The sequence below is a fragment of the Buteo buteo genome, chromosome 8, assembly GCF_964188355.1.
Source record: "Buteo buteo chromosome 8, bButBut1.hap1.1, whole genome shotgun sequence".
NCBI classification, from domain to species: domain Eukaryota; kingdom Metazoa; phylum Chordata; class Aves; order Accipitriformes; family Accipitridae; genus Buteo; species Buteo buteo.
The window spans coordinates 45,998,026-46,022,134 of record NC_134178.1 but is presented as its reverse complement, the minus strand read 5'-3'; the positions used below and the strand labels follow the sequence as shown (position 1 = coordinate 46,022,134).

The 24,109-nt window shown below is 41.3% G+C and overlaps 1 protein-coding gene across 3 annotated transcripts in view; it reads right to left on the bottom strand.

Moving 5' to 3' along the window:
* Nucleotides 1-24,109, bottom strand: part of CD86 (CD86 molecule) — a 38,091-nt gene that overhangs the window by 10,408 nt on the left and 3,574 nt on the right. The window contains exons 1-2 of one of the 3 annotated variants that reach the window (XM_075034783.1): nt 6,191-6,328; nt 73-122 (exon numbers count right to left, since the gene is read on the bottom strand). In XM_075034783.1, coding sequence (XP_074890884.1) covers nt 73-118 — 46 coding nt within the window. In that variant the 5' untranslated portion in view covers nt 119-122; nt 6,191-6,328. Of the gene's footprint in view, nt 1-72; nt 123-252; nt 419-6,190; nt 6,329-24,109 lie in introns of those variants that run through there. The other 2 variants (XM_075034782.1, XM_075034784.1) reach the window with 2 other exon arrangements.

The following is a 24,109-nucleotide window of genomic DNA, read 5'->3' as shown; positions in this document are numbered from 1 at the left end:
GGATGAGAAAGTATCACATAGCAGGACACAAATAATCAAAACAGTTTTTACAATTAAAAATTCGCCTTTTACCTGGGAGAAATATCATAGCATAAAGGAAGAATATGCAGACCTCCATGATGCTGTAAGAAGGAAGAATGAAAGAAATATGTTAGAGGTTCAAAAACACTCCAGTACCTTCTCCAGTACTCCCAAAGAAGTGGTAAACCAAGAAGTTTTAGCAAGAGAGACTATTGAGAAAGTTAATCTCACCTTTTCCCATGGACTGGTGCAAGGACTTCTGTGTGCTTCACAGCCTTTAGCAACAAGAAGCATGCCATGACTGATCTCTGGTTTACAAAGAAGGGGATGTAGTGCAAGATTACTGCAGACAGGGTATGCCATGGGAGGAACACAGAGTCCCTGGGGTGCAAAGGACAGGACGAGTACCCAAAATACCCGGTACAGAGGAAAGGGGAATGGGGAGCATGCTTGGCCCGGCAGGGTAGGGAAGAAGATGGGGGAATTGAAAGTAGAGGGGGAGGAGAGGGTGACACGGAAGGAGGAGGTGGGGAAGATGGCGCTATGATGTCAGCTACCAGAAGCGATGAAGTGTGTGACCTTTAGTTTTGTAACAGGAACCTATCTTCATGACAGTAAAAGGTAACCGAGAAATCCTATATGCTTTGAAGAGTGGAGGCTAAACAGCACATAATCTGTGGTCAAGAAAAACTGATATCTGTTTAGAAAAAAAGAAAAAAACCCTATGACTCATCTCATAAGCAAAACACTTCTATGGCTGCTTGGGTTCATGTGGGATAAGGGCCTATGATCCTGGTAAACAGCTAAATATCATGCCCATGCAGCAGTCAGAGAATGGCACCTGCATCTGACTGGCCTATGGTTGCTGGTTTGCATTTTAGCAGCGCTTTTGTGTTTTTCCCGTGCCTTTTCCATATATTTGGGAGAAGCCTCCACACCTCCCCAGCCAAGGTCCTTCACTCTCCTCCTTTAAACAGCTCCAAAGAATCCTCCATTGCTGGAGCAGATGTAAAAACTCTTCAGCTCTCATACTGCTTAGAAACAGTGAGATTGTACTGACTGATAGTACAGCTTCCTGATGGTTTCCCATTTTTTGTCATGTTTTATTTTAAGCTGGTACACTTTGGTCTTTACCCCAGGTCTCCGGGAGCAAGAGTCTCTTCTATTTAATACAGAATTCCCCTCAGTCCACTGACATGTTTTTTGTGTGTGTGCTGTAACATACAGAACTGTGAATGATATATTTTCCAGACCAGATTCATCCTGCCTTTTCTTAGGAAAGGGGAGAAAGAAGCCCAAATGTCTCAGAGGATATAGATAATTTTCTCCGTGATCCACCTGTCATAGCAGAAAAGGAGGGAGAGCTTGTGCAGAATACATTGCCATAGACAGAGGTCATTCTCTTTCTGCTCCAGCTGCCCTACTACATGGTGAAGTTTTATCAAGGGGTTTTCTTCCTCGGCTGAGCACCACTGAATTAAACCACAAAACTGATTGCCTAATAAAATTGCCTGTGCCAAGCCACTGAAAACTACAGAAACTCCTTCTTAGCAGTCGTATTTCCCTCCTATGAATAAGAATTTTTGCTTCCAGTCAAGAAAAAAAAAAGGATAGCCCTCTTTTTTGGGTCCAGTGCAAGTGTGTAAGAGGAGAAATTAAAACAATTTGCAACTGGAAACAAACAAAGTAGAGAGAGTGTACTGCTATAGCTAGGCATGTTTTGCAATGACTATCTCACGGCAGCGAAGACCAAAACCGGAACTGAAAATAAGAGTGAGAGAGAGAAATAAAAACCAGGCAAAAATAGCAGATAACACTGTTTGCCTTTCTTTATGGGTTGGATTTGGAGCTGTGAGGACAGAAGTCTCAAAGATCCTACACGGTTTCCTGGCTGCTGTCTGCCAGGAGAAGGCGTGTGCTGGGGATGGCTGCATCCCGTGAGAATCCCAAGTCTGCAGAGGGGTGTACACCCACATTCCCTGAAGAGGGAGGTCACTGAGCGTGACAAGCAGCTTCTCCTACATGACCTGCTTTATAGAGAGGTGCTGAATCATGAATCGGGCCACTAAAACTTCAGTGCTGCAAGCAGCTTCTCTTCCCCTTTTTTACAAGATGCCTTTAACCAACAAATGCAAATCCTTGGAGCCAGTGTCCAGGAGACTGAGGGGAGGAAAGAGAATTACACAGTCTGTGTGTTGGCTACTTACACCGTTTCTTTGGCATATTCAATACAAATTCTGTGCTCCGTTCTCTTTTATATCTGCAGGCCACTGAAAGTCTGCTTATGTCCCAGAATTGTTTAGCAGTCAGAGAGGACTAGGTAAAAGGGGAAAGATAGACTTTGCTTCAGCATATGGCCTGCTGCTGGCAACTAGTGCAGACCAAAGCGCCCTCTTCGTGGCCATAGCCCAGTGCATGAGCACTCTGCTTCTCTTCAGAGCATTGCAGGTCTGTGTATGGATGTGCAGGTTTTTTTGTTCACGTGCTGGCTGCATCCAGCTGTGGAAGTGGCACTTTTTCACGATGCCAGTGACAACTGATGAGATGGGTTTGAAGACCCAGGACTTAAAAACGATCTCTGACATCCAGAATTATGTGAGGCCAGTCCACAGGGAGGTAACCATTTTCCCCTGCTAAATAAAGCTAGCACTATGTGGTGTGTCTTTCTTGCCTTTTGAGGCTTTGTTAGCCATTCCTGGACATGTTCCCATGACTCACAATTACAAACCATGTGTGGATGTCAGAGATGAAAAATGGAGAAGTATATTAAATGAAATTATGTCAGTATGCAGTCAGAAGTCATGCTCAACCCTTTATTTACTATCTCTGCAGTCTGATCACTGAAAGGAGAAGAAACCATATGAGTACATGCACTTTGCTGGTCTTATTCATGACTGCTTTGGTTTGGCCCAAACCAGTCTGAGAAAAGTCATGAGCAGTTCCCACTTGGCTGAATACAGGGGGATTCCTTCCCCGAAGAACTCAAAGATTGATGTTTGGGAAAAAGAGGCAATTGCCAGAAAGCCCTGTGCAACTCACTGGCTTGTGCTTTTTGTCTCTTGTTCCTCCCAATCCACCATGTGAATCCAGCATGTGAAAACCCAATATGCACAGTGAAGCGTGAAGGTCTTGGAGTAAACAAGAGCTCTGTATCTGGTATGCTTGCCTGGGTTTTCATTTGCTCTCTCTTTTCCTGTTTTCATTTTTGGATGTAGTCATTATCTTTTGAAAGACACTGTCAAATCTGTGCTCTTTGACTCCTAAGTTCCTTCACTGCCCTTCAGTTCCTTTCAAAATGTTCCCTTCTGACATGTTCTTACATGTAACTAGCTTATTTTCTCATATCAGGTACATGTCTTCTATGGGAAGACTTTTCTCCCCCATGTTTCATGATGAACTCAAAACAAAACTGGCCACTGAACTACTAACCTACGCTTTTGACTTTTCTAGTGTAGGGAATTTTTCTAAAATTTCCACCCTATGCAACACTGAGTAGCTCCATGAGCAGCACTGTGAACCTCCTGGAGACAGGACATCTGTGACTAAGGCTTTCCACTGCTGACCTGAAAACTATCCTAGAGACTTCTAAAAGCAATTCTGCCAAAAAAGCATTTACCAGCCTTCTCCCATGTTGTAAACACAGGTTGATTTGCACAAGTGTTATCAAAGGAAATCACAAATTAAGAAAATTCCCTTAATGTGGCAAGGTCAGAGAATTCTAGGATGCCCTCCACCCAAATACTAAGCCATACAACCACATAAATATCCAACAAGGGACACATTTTAAAAACATACTGGGAAATTTGTGTTTCCTGTGTGCTTCTCCAGGTAGAAAGTGGCACTGTTTTAATCAATTGCTAAACTTTTTCTATTGCTCATTCTTTTAGAACAATCTTTTACTTTTACTTTTAGCACTGTTTTAATCAATTGCTAAACTTTTTCTATTGCTCATTCTTTTAGAACAATCTTTTACTCCAAGTTACATGTAAAAACTCTGGGCTTGTTTAATTACGTTGTTATTACAATAAAAACCCCCTCTGTCTCCCTAACCTTTGATTTCTGAATGCATTTTGTATTCCTTCCCACTATCCCCTCTTTCAGTAATATCCTTTTATTAGATCTTCAGGACAACTATGACTTTGTCTGTGAATCTGGGATCACTCTGCTTAACATCCAGAAACTGCTCTTTTAATAACAATTAAACAACACTGATTGTTTAAATAATACCTTTGGTCCCAAGATGATGGAGCATTCCACTGCCTCTGCAAGCAGAATTCTTTATCCACAACTAAAGGGCAGGTATCTCTGAAAGACAGCCACAACAACTGCCTAACAACGGACAGCCCCACAGCACAAATAATAGGACACAAACATGTACTCCATGCAAATGAAACTGCTGGGGAAATTCGGAGGGGAAGAATGTCATCAACCAGAACAAAATATTTGTTGGGATTAGCTGTGGTGTTTATTCTGAGTTCCACCTAAAGGACAGGTCAGTTTGACGTATTTTTCCACGCTTTAAGCTACACCTGGCCACAGAATTGACAAGTTGGTTGAACCACTTCTGCACCACAGGTACCACATCAGGTGACGTCTGTCTTCCTTTCCCAGCCCTCGCGCTTGCCTCGAGGTTAGTCAAGCAAACTTGTCAGCTGGGAGGTAGCAATTGCCAGATTCACTTATCACCAGCTCACACTAACCTGTTCGACTTCGCAGTGAAACAGAGAAGGAGCGCACCCCTGTTCCCACACAGGTGACAATTTAGAGATGCCAGCTGATTAACAGACCAGTCAGTTGCTGGACTTTCCTCAGGAGTCATTGTACAGAAGAAGGAATTTAAATGCCTGCTCCTAGGTTGTCCATCTTCTGAGCCTCCTACTTTGGCACAGGACACTTTGCCTGGGAATAGCAGCATGGCTACACAATGCAGTACAGGCATAATCTCAAATAGCAATTTGCAGAGCACCTCTGATGGCAAGTTTTGTGCTGTACAGAAAAGGATGAATCTGTAGTTGATTCCCAACCTATACCCAAACGCACCTTACAAGGATTAGCAGCCATACAATATATTATGTGTTTAGTCATCAGGTATTACATTCTTTATTTTCAATAAGTGTCTTTCAAAACCAGCTGGGCACGTGACACAAACCTCATATTGCTTCTTAAACAGGAGGATCACTGATCAGGAGCTACTTTTTCTTGCAATAAATTAATCTCAATTATTGGATGAAGACGTGATATTCAGAAGTGCAGTTAAATGAGCCAAGCCCTCCTACTCCCAGTTCTAGTGCAGAAATCACTCTGGGGACACATACTGATTTTCTCACAGTACTTCTCATGGCACATTAACTGACTTACAAAGCTGAAGGAAGAAGTTTTGCCTTTTGGTTTTGGGTCCCTCCCTTCAACCACCAGAATTATAGTAGTTGGGAAGAAAAGACCTAATTCTTCTATCTACTGGTGTAAATTAAGACCGCTGTCCTTATAGAATCATAGAATCATTTAGGTTGGAAAAGACCTTTTTGATCATCGAGTCCAACCATCAACCATGCCCACTAAACCATGTTCTGAAGCGCCTTGTCTACTTGCTTTTTGAATACCTCCAGGGATGGTGACTCAACCATTTCCCTGGGCAGCCTGTTCCAATGCCTGACAACCCTTTCAGTAAAGCAATTTTTCCTAATATCCAACCTAAACCTCCCCTGCCGCAACTTGAGGCCATTTCCTCTTGTCCTATCTCCAGCCACCTGACAGAAGAGACCAGCACCCATATTATAACATGCACAATCAGAAAATGCCCTGCAGATCCACTTTGGTCCTTTTGCCCAGTTTCTGATTATAAATGTCCTGCTCCAGGAATTCAGGAAATAATGGTGCTGATGCCACTATAGAATGGGCTCTGGGTCATTCTGCTATAGATTGGTCAGCTTGCTCCAGGGAATAAGGGATGTGTGTGAAGCTGCTATGATTAGCAGCTGTGACTCAAATGAAATAGAGAGCAGCTGCAGAGTCACTTTACTAATAGCAATTACATTTTTACAAATGTATGCTCCTACTTGTTTATAGGATCATTACAAAGGCTTGCCTCAGTAACTGCTGAAATCATTATCAGATAAATAAAAAAGCAAAACCACTCAATTGAAAGCATTATTACAATACTAGGGAGTACCTTATTTCTTTCTCCAGGCTTCCTGTCTCAGAGGCAGCAAAACAGTCCAGTATGGATCTTGACAACAGAAATGTTCATTCTTTCCTCTGTCCTCCGCCACATGCAGAAAGCCCAGCTCACATAAAATCAACCCTTTCCTATCACAAATACGTATGTGCTTCTCACAGCAAGCACTCTCTGTCCAAAAGAAGCTTCCTCTTTTTAAGTTGAAATTCCCCTTCTCTCAAAGCACATTTAATTCTCTGACAAATGTCAGTGTTATTCACAGTGGTCCCTGAGCTGCTGTGTAGCCCTGGTCTTCAAGAAAACCTTTGCTTGGATTTTGCCTGAAGGAAATAACCCTTTTTGGATAAGGCTTAGTTTTTATGGCTGGCAAATTCCATTCACTTTTGTTTGCTTAAATAGGTCTTATATTAATAGAATGGGAAATAGATTTGTTGGCAAGGACTGAAGTTTCTCCAATGAGATTAGACAAAACTCTGTTCTTCCCCAGCACTCTCCTGCTGAAAGTCACTAAGTTAATTTAAGATCTGATGACACAATAAAAATACAGCTGAATGGATTGTTATGTAAGAATGGTGGTATCAGGACTAATTCCATAACATTTATGGGAAATTAGAGAAATTTAAGGCCATACCTTTACCACAGCTGCCATGCTTGCCATGTTCTAACTGATTTTTCTATATGACTGAGTAAAGAGCTGTGCTTACGTGTTTGACTATTTGTATGTATAATTCTTTGATAAACTGATAACTTCATTTTCCTGTACTGCCAATTTATTTACATGGAATTTGATTTCTCCTGTAACCTCATTTTGATTCTGCCAGCTTAGTAAAACTTGCAACTTTATCATCCATTAAGATTTGTTTTAAGTTAGCTTATGAGCATGCACTGAGCCTCATAAAAGCCCAGCCTAATGACTGCAGTTGTGCTTGCCAGCCGTAGATCAAACATTATTCACACCTGAGTCTTTTTTGTCTGAATCACAGTTTATACATGGCATTCAAAAAGGAGCTGTCTGGGGAGAATAATCCATCCTGTATCTATTGCCTATTAAACATTATTAGAAATTAATTCCAAATTGGTTTCTAGACATGTCTGTCTTTGCCCAGGACAAACTGCTCAACAGCTTTGATTAAAAACAGAAGTAGGCTGCTATGAGTGAAAAAGGGGAAGTTGTTTCTCCAGTCAGTAGCAATCAGGGAACCATAATTTGCTTTTAACTCAAGTTTCCTGTGAATGCAGCCAAAAGAATAATTTCTTTAACTAGATTGATTAAAAACTAATTGGATCTAATTTAAATGTTTTCCAAACAAGTTCGGTAAAAATCTAAACCTGAGCTTTTACAGGCTTCAGGTTTTTTTACTTGCTTGCAACTTAGTCTTGTAGTTAACAAAAAAAGCAGGAGAGGTGCATAGGATTTTCAGAGATGATGGAGTATCTTCCCCCCACTCTAAGGCGTCACTGAAGGTAATGATGGATGAGACCTAAACATTGTACTGGAAGTAATCAAATTGGAAATATTCTTTGTCTTTCTGCCTACGGAGTCTCACCATTTAACCTGAACGTCATACAAATTTATTGAGTTCGGTTTTCATCTGAGTCAAATCACCAGCCAGCCAGGCTGGTTGTAGTTGGATGAGGAGGTAGTGCCCTTTGTGTGAGCCCGAGTAACTTTTGATGTGGTGGGATTTGGTTCCTTGCTCATGGTGAAAGTTTTGCTATGCATTTACAGGTTAGCTTTGCCTATACTGTTATTGATAATAATAGATATTTGATGCTGATAACTCAGTTTGCAATGTATTGCCTGTGATTCTCTCTTAAAAACTTGTTGGAGTGGCATCTGAAATAGGAAACCAATGTGGCTAAATCAGAAGAGAATCTAAAAGGTTTGGAGCAAGACGGAGACCATGCGTAGGAAAAGACCATGCAAGGAAAGAAAAACTAGATCAGGCTTTAACTGAAACACATAAAAATTACATAAGAAGACCACAGAGAGGCAGGGATTTTGTAGAACAGAATTAGGAGTTAGCAGCAGATAAGAAGGTTTTTAAGAAGAGGTTAATGAGAATACTCAGTGTTAGGGGAAAAAAACCCCAAACGACTTGATGGTAGATCATGAAGAAAAGGTAAGCAATTATTCAGAAAGACTGAATTTGAAAGCCCAGGCTTAAGAGTGAATTTTCATCAACTGTTCAGCCACTTTTTTGTCTGCTGCTGAAAGAAACCCCTTGAAATTGAAGAAACAATATGAAGACACAAAGTAAGGATTGAAAATAGATCTCCAAGTTAGCATATATAGAAAGAGGAAACACGTTCTTTGTTAAAATAAGTCACACTAAACATTGTGTATATTTCTAATACAGCACAACCCTAAAAGCTGACAGGTATCTGGAAAGATGTTTCCTTGCAGCCTAGATTCCAGGTCTGTAGAGGTTTCCCCCAGAGACATGTAGCAGCAAGGACAAGATCCTATGGACTGCACAGAGCCTCGCTGAAATTCACAACTGTGCAGCAGGGGTGCATGTTAAAAAGATTTGCCAACCTGGAGCTGCTTGTGATACTGCAAGACACTTACGTTATGATAAGATGATGTGCAAGAGGTTAACTGAAGCATATGTGGACATATGCCTGCCACCCACAGCATGGGTGTGAATGCTGTGAGCAGCTCAGACTGCATTCCCCATGCTCAGCAGATGCCCCAAACTGACAGAGGGCCAAAGTGCGGGTGGCTGAAATCTTGATTATTGTACACACGGGTACTACTTACTAGCTTAGTGTTATAAGTAGATTTTACTTATGGCAGGCAGATGTTTGGTAGATATTTGCCAGAGAGGGAAAAGCATGGGATAAAATGGTCAAAGGCAAGCAAATCTGATGTACTGAATCACATGAGGCTCTGGAGAGGTTTTCTCAGAAAGCTGGTATTGGGTTTTACTGGGAGGGAGGTAAAGGACATCTTGAAGGAAGGGATCTTCGTGCTCTAGGAAGCGGTGTGGCCTGCAAGTGAGCAAGTGCTGCCTTCCTTGGGAACCCCAGAAACTTTCCAGAAGAACTGTGTGATCTGTTGGCTAAGGCTGAAGTAGCCACCAGGGAGGCAGGTGAGAAATTGCGAGCAGCCCAAATCCAGGGTGATGGCACCTGTGGCAAAGAGAACACCTAGTTTGTGGTGAGAGAACCCCCTCAGCCCTGTGTAGGATCTCAGTTTTCTGTTAAAGGCATAAGGGATGCCAAGACAATCTTCATTAGCCCAGAATATTAAATGCTAATGCAGAAATGATGCTTGACTGATTAAAAAGCAAGATGAGCTCCAGACAAAGGTGCGTCACAGTAAACAACAGGAAAGTACCCAAGGTATTGTTAGGAGGTATCTTGAGACTCTGGAGGGATGATTATGAAATTGTTTCAGCATAGTCCCTCTAGAGCCTCTGGGTACCACTAAGGCCAAAACCTCTGCTAAGTGGCCTGAGGGTACAAAGCACAAAAAGATTGAGAAACCAAACTGTCTTGCTTGTACTGCCTCAGTCACAGCTCACTCAGAGAAATGAAAACAACCCTGGCATGGTGTATTCCCCAAATCGGCTGTACGGGACAAGTTTTAAAATTTAGGAAAGGTGGTAAAACATTCTTTGCCATAAATTGCTAAGACAAGTTTTGTAGACAGAGAAATATCTTTTATTAGGTCCAAATATTGATGGAAAAAACCCAGGAAGAGCTTGAAAAGTCTTGAAAAAGGCCTGACAGCCTGCTTTCTTTTTCCTGTTGTATGAGTAACTCCAAAAGAAAATATCATCTCTCTAGAATTCACTTAGACTATCCTGGCTACAGCAAGACTGCTATTATAATTAAGGCTTTGCATGCCCACATCCAGAAAACAAGAGGTGCTAAACACAGAGATTGCACAGTTCATGGAGAGAATGCGATGCTTTAGAATGGAAATTTTGACAACTAGCACACTGAGGAGGGAGCCACCTACATGAGTCTATCGGAAAAGGCAGCACAAATGTCTTCAGTCTGACCACTTTCTAGAATGTGGCTTTCTTATTCTGTGCTAATAGGTACCTGCTTTCCCTCAGGATTCATACTCTAGAAGCTTCTTCTGCCAATAGGCACCTTCGTCACCTCCTTTTAAAAGAAGGATGCATCGCTCTATCAGAAGAGCGCAAGCAAATCCCCGTTTCTCTTCTTTAGGAGCCAGGCCAGTCACTCAGGACGCAGGAGATCCAGGTTCATGGTCCTCAGGAGAAGATTCTGACTTACTTTTTCAGGCTAAAGGCAGTCCTGGGGTAGGACCAAATCACTTCCAAACCAGTTCCACTTTGCACAGAACTACTCTCTCGGTCAGAGAAGAAGGAGCGAAATGACCTCCATTTTCTAATGCTTCATATGGGACATGGGAGCTCTGGATTCATATTGCTGCTCCCAGGACTGTATTAAGAGTTTCACATTAAATATTATTATGCCAAACACATTGGCGGTGGCTTGGGGCTGAGAAAAGAAGACCAGGAATGACCTCTTCTGTGAGACTGCTCTCATCATACAGCTCAAGCAGTATTCTCTCTTTCTACTTCACAGATTCAGGAGTGGTAGCGAGTTGTTATCTACCAGGGAATACCTGTCTACAGTGCTAGTCCATAATGTGTGAGATGGAAGCATACAAACATCTCACAGGCAGGGCTGGGAATTGGCTTGCACCCTCTCCACCTCTGAATGAGGGCTCTAACCACTAAAGAGCAGTAAAAATAGTCCCAATCTAATAGGCAGAGAGAGACATCGTCCTTCTAACCATATTTCAAAAGGAATAAGCGCCTGCAATCCAATTTTGTGCAGAGACTGATTCAATAAATATGTTCTGAGACAACCAACTATGTCAAGTCCATCAAACAAGACAAAGAGAGGAAAGGCTTTCTCCTCAGTCTTGGCTCGGACTGGGTCTTGCTAGAGCCTGAATTAGTAAACCCTCTCTAAGCATCTCAAGTTTTGTCACCTGGAAGCCTGAAACCCTGGAGACCTATAGAATTTAGGTTGAGTAACAGCTGAAGAGGGGCTTTCATGTTTGTTAGTTTGCGTTTGGATGCCTTAAATCCAACCCAGGAGCCATCTTAGGTACTGAGAAACTTTGGTGGATTTGGCCCGAACTGGACAGTCTTTTTCCATTATTTCATGGCCAGGGGGAGCTTCTGCATTGATTTTGGTTAGGTCTTCAGTCACTGGGGATTACCAATGCCTGCTGAAAATAACATCCCACATCTTCTCATGTCATAGTATGGCAAAAACTTCTGGAGGTTAAAGGAAATCTCATAGAAGGTTCTGCAGTTCCTAGGAGCAATGGCCAGCAGTGCCTGGGAAAACACTCTAGCCTTCAGGAAAGATCGAGATTTAAAATTCTGCTGGTCCCAGGGCCCATTTCGGCAAGTCCTAACAGTTGTCCAGGAACGAGAACTGCATTAGAGCTCTCAGGCACACCCTGTTTAGTTTTGATTCAGAGAAAGAAGCAGTTGCTATTACAGGGCAGGGGAACTACATTTAAACATCAGTCAGGTTATTTAATTGGCTGTGTCCTACAGGATGTTCCAGTTAAACTGGGAGCAAGGTTTATTTAATATACAATGCCTGAGTTTTGTGAGATGAAGATTAAAGTATCCAGTGCATTTGGAGAGGATTTCTTTCTCATGGCTTCTGGTTTAGCAACTTGCTTAAACAAAATGTGATTCTTTGATGTGGAAGTGATGGTAACATACAAGGGAATTAAATACATAAAATTTAAATTCAGGCAATGAGCTTACAAACACCTCACCCTGTATATATGCTGATGTACTGAAGTGTTCTGCCTATGCATCCTATAGACTCACTCACTCTTTTTCTATATTATTCTAACTGGAAGAATTATGACATTTGAGACCAGAGCAGGGAGCACATCCTTTTCAACTGAAGTCCTCCCAGAGCATAAGAGAATCTGGCCGTCCTCCTAATCAAAAAGAAAAACTGGCTGAAAATGGAAGAACTTGACTGTAATCTGTTCTGCAGTGCAAGTCCACTGTGTGGAAATGTTATCCAAAGAGAACTAGCATGTGAAACAGAAGATTTTGCTATTAAATGGTTTGCTTTTTATATATAACTTAAAATAAACTAAACTCATTGCTGAAAAATAGAAATAATCACATAAGAGGTTAAGCTGACAATTTATAGTCACTTTTGTGTGGTTTTTTTATAAGTATTGAGAATAACTAGTTTCTCTTTGAAGCCATCACTTGGAGGCAGCAGTGAAATAATAAGCCCCTTTGAACAAAGCTTGGGTATTTAAACCTCTCTTTCCATACCCTCCTATGCTATGCTCTGGTAACGCTGTTCTTCTTTGCTTAACTAAAGTTCTTATTAATGGAACTACAGACAATTCTTTTGCCAGGGGTGACCCTCCTCTAGCTAGGGTGAACAAAATTACTTTATTTCCCTGACCCTTTGCTGCTAATAGGACCAAAAATGATTGAAGAATCATTGAGAGAATACAAAATATTGTCAGATGCACTGGGAGTATCAATGAAGTCAGAGAAAATATTGGTGAATTAGGTCATCAGTGAAACTAAACAGCCAGAGGAAATGTGAGAAACTGACCTCATCATCAACTCATCTCTTATCCTATGTGGGATTTGAGAAAAGAGCTGTACAGCAATCTCTTCCTTATCCTGAAAGCTTCATATTTAGAGACCCTTCTATCATTGCTTTAAAAGAGGGTGACAATATGCAAACTGCCAGCAAAAGAGTTCAATTTTCAGGGTTTGACATGGGGCTAAATTGAAGATAATACCCTGAAGTCAAAAAGGACAGCAAAAGGAAAGGAAACAGCATATTTTGGAGATGCAAGATGTGACATCCCTTGATGCGTTTGGGGAGTTACAGAGAAAGAAGGATCCCATCCATAAGGGTAAGCAGTCCAGGTAGTTTTCTCTTGGACCAGCAAGATGCAGACTACTGCTGTCCTGAGGCTAATCCAAAGCAGACAACAGCTCAAGACTCTGCAGACTAGCCTATAGATAGCTTGCCTACTGGTGAGCAATTATTGTAACCTTTAGAAACTGTGATTAAGTGCATGCGCATGATAGCTCGTACACATCCAAATATGTAGAAATTGCTATCTTAAATCATATTTCGTTGCGAGGTTTGGAAACTGTGTTTGTAGAGTACTAGCTTGCCAAAATGGGAAACAGAGGGTTTTAAGTCATTTTGAATGAAATGAGAGCAATTAGGTTGAATAATGGAAAATTGCATAGGTTGCTCAATAAACAGCAATTTTGATAAGTCTAGCAGCTGCCTCAGAGAGACTGAAAAAACGTTATGTTTGTTATATTACCATTATTACGCATTTTTAAGGCTTAGACAGGTAATTTCACAATCTGAATCCCACTTGTGTTCATCTGAAGTGTAGTTGTTGACTGCATACTATATCTTAAAAATATATTAATTCACTTTATTCCAGTCGTAATGTTAATTTGAGCATTATCTTGCATGATTTTCGTTAGCTTAGTGGGAAATACTGTTTTATGAGGATATGAATGCATTTTAAGCTTGTTTGTTTATAATAGGTAATCATCCTTGTAAAAGGCTCTCAGGCATAGGGTTTTTCCCTTTCAGAAATGCAATAAGGTTATAAAAACTACAGTCACTTTGCTGGTAAATATTTGTCTCTACCTCTTGATGCGTACCTGTGTTCTTCACAGTACATCATACACTTCTGTGTAAGACATTTGCTTACCTTATCTTTTAAGACCATTACATTACATGCCTATATATACCTGTGTGTGAGCATGTACTATATTAACAGTCTATGAACCAGGAAAAAAAATCTAGTTATTTCTAATTATATATAACTTCAGGAGGTTTGATGGACTGTTTGTGTAGTTAGGTCTCCTAAAAATCTATTTGGTCCACATTGCCGTTCCCATTGTATTTTGTCATCCCTCATCATTAGGCTCTACTCTTTGAACTACTGTAAATTCTAGAACTCAAAGTACTTCGCCTTGAAATTGCATGACGTGTAACAGCCAATGGATCTTGAAATATTCTTCAAGGTTATTTAATGTACTTCTGTTATCTCATTACAGTTCTGGCAGACTCAAGTGAAAAGCTGTGGAATTTATTAGCAATGTTCTGAAATATTTAGTTCATCAGAATGTGCCAAAAAAGGGTTATATAATCCACAAACATGTTTTTTGATACATTCTAGATTTACATTTATACTGCAAAGGCAAGCTCTTCAAATCTCAGAAATCCCTGCATACATTACAGAGCTCCACCTGCCTTGCCCGGTGCATTCATTTATGTAGGCCTGAAGGAGCAATGTACCAAAACTAGTACTGTGCAAGAACGGTATAGTCAAAACCTCTTTAATTGAGACAGATGTATCTGCCTATGTGTAGTACCATTCAAACACCTCCTTCAATGCATTATTTCTGTAATGTACTATTTTTATCCTACAAAAAGTCATGAGCAGCATTAGAGTACTTCAGTACTATGGCATACTAACATTTGAAATAAGACATGTTTTGAAAGACTTTGTTTTTATGAAGCATTGGGTTGCATTCTGGTGAGGAAAAGACCTGAAGAAATGGAACAACCTTAATAAAAAGACATTTTAATTTCACTGACGTTATCAATGGCATTGACCTGCTCAGACATTAATGATGTGAATCTTAACACCTCTGGTTATAATGTGATTAAGAAGGACAGAGAGGAAAAAAAGCTTCAGAGGTAGGACTATACAGGGAAGATACAATTACCTTGGTTTAGGCCTGTAGATCATACAGCCATGAATAATTTAGGATGGAAGGGACTTCTGTGGATCATCTAGGGGAACCTCCTAGCTCAAAGCAGGTCTAATTAGATCAGGTTGCTCAGGGCCATGTCCAGTCAAGTCCTGAACACCTCACGGGAAGGACATCCTGTAACCTCTCTGGGTAACCTCTTCCAGTATCTGACTACTCTCAAGGTAAAAAAAAACCCCAAAACCAAACCAAAACAAAACATCTGATGTATAATTGGAATTTCTCATGTTCTGTCTTGTGTCTTTTGCCTCTCATGTTATTGCTGTGCACCTGCAAGAAGAGATAAATCAGAAGTGAAGATTCCTGAATGCCTATAGACCAGTGTGCCAACTAATACTGTCTAGGAAAATACAACTGAGGTAGCAGGGTGGAAGGACAGAATAAGAGGAATATGAAAAGGACCAGCCTTTTAGCTTAGAAGGGTTAGAAAACTAGCAATTACATTGATGAGTTACATCTAAGCAGGTTTCTACAATAGGCAGAATTCAAACCTGCACTGTTATGGGGAATTAAAAACTGAAAGATTTGCAGTTACCAATTAAACATCAATAGAGTTTCTTTTTCTTTTTTTGTTCAGAGACTTTCAGACTCTCTGGACAGAAGGGACCCCCCCTGTTCACCTAGGCTGACCCTCCCTGTGCAGAGGCTGGATAATGTTTTTTCAGAACTAGATCAAAGAACATCTTTTAAAAAGAGATCTAATCTTGTCTTCCGCATTCAAAGGGACGGTGACCTAACCACTTTTTCCGAAAAGTTGGTAAAATGTCACTTACATAACTTAAAAGCCTTACCAGCGTAAGGTAAATATTTTGGACTTCACTACAAGGAATAAAGATGAAAGTTGCTGAATTGGAAGTTGGTGGTTGCCAAGAGACCAATGTTCACAGCTTGATTATATTTAGCGTGGCCAACCGCTGGAGAGTTCCAAACACATGCAGCTTCAAAAGCTTTAATTTATCAGATCTCAAGAAAGTTATAAGCAGAATCAGTTGGGGAAATATATCTGGGCAGAACAATGTAAATGGAAGATGATGGCTCTTGAGGAGGGTGTATTAGCTGTCCAAAAGTCACCATCAAAGAAAAGGAACATTGGCTGTACTGTTTTCAGTTGCTAAGGGAAAGCCATGATTAGAAATAAATACATGATTTATAACAAATGGAAAAATTGGAAACAGGTCATAAGAATGATGAATGAGGAGCCACAAATCTTGGAAAACTGATATGGGAAGATAAGACTGCCAAAGAAGAGGGTCTTTGGCTGGAAAGTCAAAGTACAATATCAAGTTATTTAAGAACAGTAGTATTAAAAAAAAAAACCCCAAACCAAGAAACCAGAAATGTTTGGCCATAGCTAGATGCAGCTGATAAAATTGCTGCTAACAGTGCAGAAAAGACAGAATAATTTCTTTACTATATTTGAAAGAAAGCAGTGTGATACATGTATGTCAAATTAGCCCGATGAACTAATTTCTGACCCGCTAATTATTGACATGTTAAGTAACAGCTGCTAACATCGTTAAATCTGCAGGCCCAAATTATTTGCTCCTAAGAGTCACAAAAAAAATGTCCAAGTTGACTTCTGCACCTCTGATAATTTTTAACAAATCTTGGAATGATGGAAAACCACCAGAAAATCAAGTCTCAGTGATAATATTGTGTCAATATTCAAAGAGAATGAGAATGATACAGCTAATTATAAGTTAGTTAGCCTGATTCAGTCATGGTAAAATAAGGGAAAAGCAGTTAAGGGATTAGCTGAGAAAGACCTGAAGGGTAAGATTATAATTAATGTCAGTTAGCATATTTTTAGGGAAATTAGTCAGATCAAACAGTTGTGCTGGGAAGACAGCAAGTCACACTGATAAAGACAACACCGTTGTTATAGTATATACGGACTTTTATAAGGCAGTTGATTTAGTACCTCGTTACACTGATCAAAAAATTTGCACAGTGCAATGAGAAGAGAGCCCACGTTAACTGGATTAATAACTGGCGAAATGACGGCTCCCAGTATCTATTTGCAAAGCAGAAGCTGTCGCTGAGCAATGGTGTTTCATTACTCAGAAGTGAGGATCAGCTGGCAGTGGGCTCGTCAGGTGGTGTACGGTGTAGGTTCCTCTGAATCTGCTTTTGGGCAGCCACGCTGTGACTAAACACGTGCTGGGAGGTGGGTTTCTGCTCAAGAGGACCATGTTGTGGTGCAGCTCCGCATGTGATGTGAGCAGTTGTGAAGAGCCCGAGGACTCTCACTGTGATAACTCTAGCTCAAAAGCAGAGGTAAAATGGAGCACAGCTTCCCCCAGGTGCTTTTGAAAGAAAACGCCCACTTTCTTAGCAAAAGAGCGGCAGACTTTGGCTGATAGTCCGTGCTCGCAGACAAGTAGCTCAGGGGAACTCAGTGCAAATCAGGACAGAAGGTCTGATAACCACGGGCTAGCTTTTCTTGGGTGGGAAAGTCATCTTGAGTCCTCCCTGGCTGTGGCATGAATGCCCTGACTGCACGCATCTAGCAAGACATTTCGAAGTCTCATCACCTAATTAAGTCAGAACTTTTCATTTTCAACTCATTGTTCAAATTTGAGATGCTTTGGAGATAAGATTGTAACAAATCAGGAATTCCCCCCCCCACTTTCCTGATGAAAGAGGCTGAAACTGGTTTTGCTTAAACTTAACAGAAGAAAATTCAGCAACTGGCTAAACCAGGCATGGGAAATTTTTGTCAGAGACAATTATGTGAAATAGCAAACAAGGGATTAGAATTTAAACCCATATGCAGCTTAACCAAAATGAGCATTAGTGATTCCATAAAACTATATTGTAGATGATGTATCTTTTGTTTAATCTCAACTTTTCAACCTTTTTTCTTTTTTTCCAAAAAAGGGCTCAGTGTAGGCACAGATTTTTCCACTTCCCACAACCTGTGTCCTAGAGCACTGAGCAAAGGCAGACTAAAGGGAATTTTTGAAGGATTTTTCAGAATGAATCTTGGGTGCTTTCTTCTTAGGTGCATTTCTCTTTTAGTAATGATAAAGAAATCCCACAGTGGAACATTTATGCTGACCTGTGGGGAATGTGTCATGATTTGTTTCCTGCCTGAAGACTGATGAAGCTGCTAGCTTATGAAACACTAGTTGTTGGCCATGCTGACAAAAAGGGCATTTGTATTTTTTAAGAACTGTCATTAATCATACCTCGTGTCAGGGAGTGAAGAGTGCAGCAGTGCCAGCACATTTCTAAGAAAGGAAGGGGCTGAAAAAAAGGACTGAAAGGAAGGGACCGAAGGATTGCGTGTGACTGGCCATGTGGCTATTTGGTGCCGGGTCCTGGAGGCAGAGTGGGCTGGTGAGACAGGTCATGGGGGTCCCCAGGCAAATGAAGATAAGAAGCTGAGCTGCTAATTCGGAGGGTAACTTACACAACGCACATGCCGTTGGGAGAGGTGTGGAAGGTGGAAGTAGGTTGTTTGCCCTAACTTTTCATTCCTTTGCTTCCCAGGGTCTGTACCAAGACTATTACGTACCTGTGTACCTTGAAATTATTTTAAAAGTGCATCAAATTAGTTTCCTAATACATTTCAATTGTTAAATAATGTCTGTGACGGATATGAAGTGTAGCTGATGACAGAGAACATCTAAGATTTATGTGCTGTCAGCAAACATACATGGAGTATAGTGCTCTAAGCTGTACTTAAAAGCCTTCTGTCTAATGTAAATCGTACATTTCTTCTACCTGTTGGTAGTTGGGTAAATAGACATGAAAAAACGTGAAATAGCATAACCAGAACTATACCAGGCACGGTTCTACACCAAATGTTACAGACATTTGTGTTATTTATTATGGGATAACCATGAACAATCTCTGAAAATCTGCCATGAGAAAAATTCAGCCAAAACTAAATTTCAAAGTCTTCCTAAAAAAAAATCATAAACCCTGAATGATAGTATTAGTACTTTAACAGTAACATTGAGCAAAAATAAATGGCTATAAATTAGTCCAACCAAATTTAAAACAGACGCTAGTAGATTTTAGTCACTGAAGAATGAATTTCTGGAACATCCTGGCACACTGAGATGTAGGTGCAACCCAGGTGGAGTCAAATATAGCACAAGGGAAGCAGAAAATGTGGACATGGGATGTCATAAACTCATAAAAATGTAGCTGATAAATTGAGAAGCTAATAGACCTAACGATAGGAGAACGATGGGTTGGGGAGAGTATCAGTTCAGCCAGTCTTTTTGCCAGAATTGCTCCTCTACACAAAAGCAGGCAGAGTAGGAGCAAGCATCAGGTAGAAACCAGGCCTGGAAATAGCTAGACAGGTCCTTGTGTCTGCACAGAAATGTCATGGCTGCAGAGCACACTATGAAAGAGTTTCGTGAAGCAATATCTACCAAACATATCAGGAGAACAAGTCTTTAGTGTTGTAAAAAATCTGCAAGTTACAGTGATGTCTAAGGCCTTCTATAAATATTCTTTTGTCTCTGAGAGACATCTCTTTCCTGCGAGAACAACTTTGTGTGATGGAGCTGGCTCGCTCAGATCTGGGTCAGGTTTGTTAAGGAAGCTGATTTTCTGTAGTTGCACACACCTTGTTTATGCCAAACATGTGCGCTCCCCCTGAGATTTTGAGAAACTAGTCTGGGTAGGCTGCTGCACCCTTATTCCACCGTTTTGCCTTTTCTCTGAATTGATGCTGCCCAGTTACCTAGGCCTGGAATTTCTCCCCCAGCGTGGCATTTTACTCTTTGACATTTGAAGCTTGTTCTGTGTGTAAATAATTTTATTTCAGTTATTTCTATTTCTGCTTTCACTTTCCCTGATGGTGTTCTGTCTGTTTTATACATTAGAATATGAACCATTTGTGCCTGTTTTTATTAGGTATTCTCAGAAATTGCACATTTGTCCTTTATTCTGCTTAGGAAGAGCTTATTCCCAGTCATTCCATCTATAACCCAAATATTTTCCTGCTTTGTGTGCACATCTTTGTGAACTATTTGGGCTCATCACTACAATTGCTGGGTTTTTGCTTTGCATCTGAACATCTTCTGTTACACCTGCCAGCTGCTGGTTTGCTGACATTGTTTGGCATGTCTATTTCCTTTGCTATTTCATTTTCTCTAGTCTTTACTGAAATAGTTTAAAATGGGTTACTTAGTATCATGTAATCCGTGCCATTTAAAGGCCTTTGGGATTTTGATACAGTAGTCTTTGAGATACTCCTTTCTTTAATGAATCACAAGTTTTCTGATCATTAATGAATAGTCCTGATTTAAAAAACGAAAACAAAAACAAAAAACCCACAACAAACAATGAAACTCTTCAGGGTGGGGAAAAAAAACCTGCTCCCTTTTTTTTTCTGACCTCTGACTGAGAAAATGGGTAGCATTTCTTCCTATGGACACAATGTTCTTCCTACCTTTGCATTAGCATTTCAAAACAATGTTTCCCTTTATCTCCCTATGCAAAATGCAACCAATACTCCCCAAACCACTGCCATTCCTTTAATTGTCATCCATTTTACTAGCCTTAATGATTTTCATGTACAACAGAAAGCGCTGGTTCAATCTGCACTTTTTCAAGATTTCATCAGCATCTCTCACAATTTTTAAAGCTGCCAGGTTATTTACATGGTGCCACTCCAGAGACTTTGGAACTTCGTTTTTATTATAATTTTTCTGTACTGATGTTAGTAATTTTCATCCAACATCTTAGAATCATAGAATTGTTTAGGTTGGAAAAGACCCTTAAGATCATCAAGTCCAACCGTTAACCTAGCACTGCAAAGTCCACCACTAAACCATGTCCCTAAGCACCACATCTACATGTCTTTTAAATACCTCCAGGGATGGTGACTCTACCACTTCCCTGGGCAGCCTGTTCCAGTGCTTGACAACCCTTCTGGTGAAGAAATCTTTCCTAATATCCAATCTAACCCCCCCTCGCCCCATGCAACTTGAGGCCATTTCCTCTTGTCCTATCACTTGTTACTCAGGAGAAGAGGTGGACCCCCACATCGCTACAACCTCCTTTCAGGTAGTTGTAGAGAGTGATAAGGTCTCCCCTCAGCCTCCTTTTCTCCAGGCTGAACAACCCCAGTTCCCTCAGCCGCTCCTCATAGGACTTGTGCTCCAGGCCCCTCACCAGCTTCGTTGCCCTTCTCTGGACACGCTCCAGCACTTCAATGTCTTTCTTGTCACGAGGGGCCCAAAACTGAACACAGTATTCGAGATGCGGCCTCACCAGTGCCGAGTACAGGGGGATGATCACTGCCCTGCTCCTGGTGGCCACACTATTTCTGACACAAGCCAGGATGCCGTTAGCCTTCTTGGCCACCTGGGCACACTGCTGGCTCACATTCAGCCGGCTGTCCACCAGCGCCCTCAGGTCTTTTTCTGCTAGGCAGCTTTCCAGGCACTCTTCCCCAAGCCTGTAGCATTGCATGGGGTTGTTGTGACCCAAATGTAGGACCCAGCATCATTTTCCACTGCCTTGTTCTTTTTTCTATATTTACTGGGACTTGTGATTTCCACTTTAAGGACTCCATTGCATTCCAGTCCTATTAAATGCAAATTTTAGGTAACAAAAATAAAAACATAAACAGTAAGCACAGCACTCATGCTGCTATCTTTCAGCCTGACTTTAGTCTCTGCTCTATCCATGAAGGAGTCTGTGAAAATCTAGCTATGGTACAACACAATAACCTGCCAGCAGTTATTTAACTATCGGATGGAACATAAACGTCCATCGCAAGCATTTATAGGGAGGCTGGATGGGCTCTCTGAAGCACGAAAGGACTAGCTGTAGAGCTCTGAAGTTGTTCAGGTGAGATCAGCAGATTTTATTCATGCTTGAGAGAGAAGGGTTGAAGCTGGCTTCATTCCTCCTGAGGGGAGGTGGCTCGGTGTTCTTAGTTGTCAGAGTATGTGCATGTGTGCATGTGTGTGTTTCTGGAAGGGAAAAGAAAGAGAATGTATAATGACGGTGAAGGTATATAATCATAGATACAGTAGAGCAGAAGTTCCCAGTCAAATCTCTGGGGGCATTTCCATCAACAGCGGCAACAGGCAGCAGCAGAAACACCTTCTTTCCTCACCTGTTGTCACATGCATAGATTTCCCCAGAGAAGCTCTGTTTTGGTATTCAGAATTTCACACTTGCTGGAACTGGAGGATTTTTAGGTGTGTCTAGTAGATCCAAGTGGCTGCAAGTCTCCTGCATAGTTGTATGTCTGGAAGTCACGATGGTTTCAAACATACACTTCGTGCAGTTTGTTGCATACCTGTCAAGCAGAGCTAACGCCGTGAGGACGCACTGGACTCAATTACTATCTGTCTGCTATTCAGTCAGTTGAGCCTGACCAGCAAATGCTGGGTTCATTGTGTATGGATGGCTTTGATTCATACCTTAATAAATGCACTATGATCCAAAAGCTCAGACTTACTACTCACACATACCGACGTACATCTGGGAAACCCCAGACCAGCAGTGGGAGGCCACTCAGCCTCTTGTGGCACAGCTGGAACACAGGCAGGGATCTGCTGGGATTTGTGGCTAGAAAGCCTCACGGAGTAGAAGTGGGGAGGACATTAGTAGGTGCATAAGGCATATCCTAACTGCCAACTAGAGGCACTTTGGAGACACCATGTAGGGCCTTTGCTGGATAAATTTCCATTGCAGCTTCTGCAGAGAAGCCCTGCAGTGCTAGCCTGATGTTTGGGTATGTGTAATTACAGACCCAAGCACAAACTCAGCTCAGAGACTGTGGGAAGGAAGAACGGTGGCCACCTGAGGGCTGGGTGGCTTTAGATGACTTGGAGGGAATGATGGGGGAGAGGGAGAAAATATTAGATAAGCGAGGGGGAGGATTATTGACAAGTGTAATGGGCAGACTGACAAATCAAGAGAAGACCTTGTGTTTGGGTGATGAATATAATCGTTCACGGAAAGTAGATCCACTGCCTTGACTTTCAACCCGCACAGAGGTGGTTGGGAAATCCCCGTCTTATGGTTGCCAGTCCTGATAGGCACCCTGATGGCTTCACAAGGTAGCAAAGGTGAGCACAGTGCTTGGGGCACAGCAATGCAGCTTTCCCTGCCGCGCATGTCAGTCTGCAGTTAGCTAGATAAATGCAGGCTAGACAACAGTATGCCAGGAATCTGTTGGCTGAGCATAGCATCCATACAACAAAAAGTCATGCATTTGCCCACTGTAGCTGATGATGGTGCCCACAATCTGGCTTTTTTAATTCATTTGGAACAAGGGAGCATTGGTACATGAACCTCATAGAGTCCACAGTGTGTTGTGCTAAATGACAGTCCAGTCAATTTGCTTTGATGGCTTCAACTCCACCCTCAGGCTTGAGCTAGCCTAGGAGATCCAAGGTATAAAGGTAATATAGGTATAGCCTGGGAGAGCTTCTGTTTGTGTAGTGCCTTTCTTCCCTCCAGACCTGTGGCTGGGCTAATGAAGGGAGCTGCTAATGCGAGAGCTAGCTCCATCATTTTTGCATCAAGTGGTATATTCTCCTTTAACAGCAGAATTCTTCACTGACTGTCCATGGACCAAGTCTAATTCAGTAGCATGAGCTGAATGAGAACATTTTACCTGAAGATTAGGCTTCCAAAGGACTGGCTTATCAGCTTGTTGTAGTTCTAAGGCAGTTCAGAATTGAATGTCCATATTTCTTTCATGTATTTTTTTATTTTTTATCTTTCTTTGTAAAGAGAAATGTCTTTTAATCGCTCTTTTAGCATGGAATGAAGATAATGCAGAACTACCAACAATGCAATGATAAAACGTCAAATGGCAATATAAGCAGGGCCCCTTCAGTTTTCTACATATTAATGACTTTCTTTTAATAGAAAACTTTTTTTTTCTTTCAATGTACAGATATAGAATAAAATCACTTGAAAGCAAAGAGCGAAATTGGATCTCATTAAAACATGGAGTTAGTGAAATGGTGACAGATGGGCCCTGCTGGGAAGAAGAAGATCATTGAACGAGACTGGGATAAGTTAGTGAGTTTGCAATTATAAAGCATGTGGCTTTGTAATTTCTAACCCCCAGTTCTGCAAAGTAATCAGTGCAGTTGGGCCCATA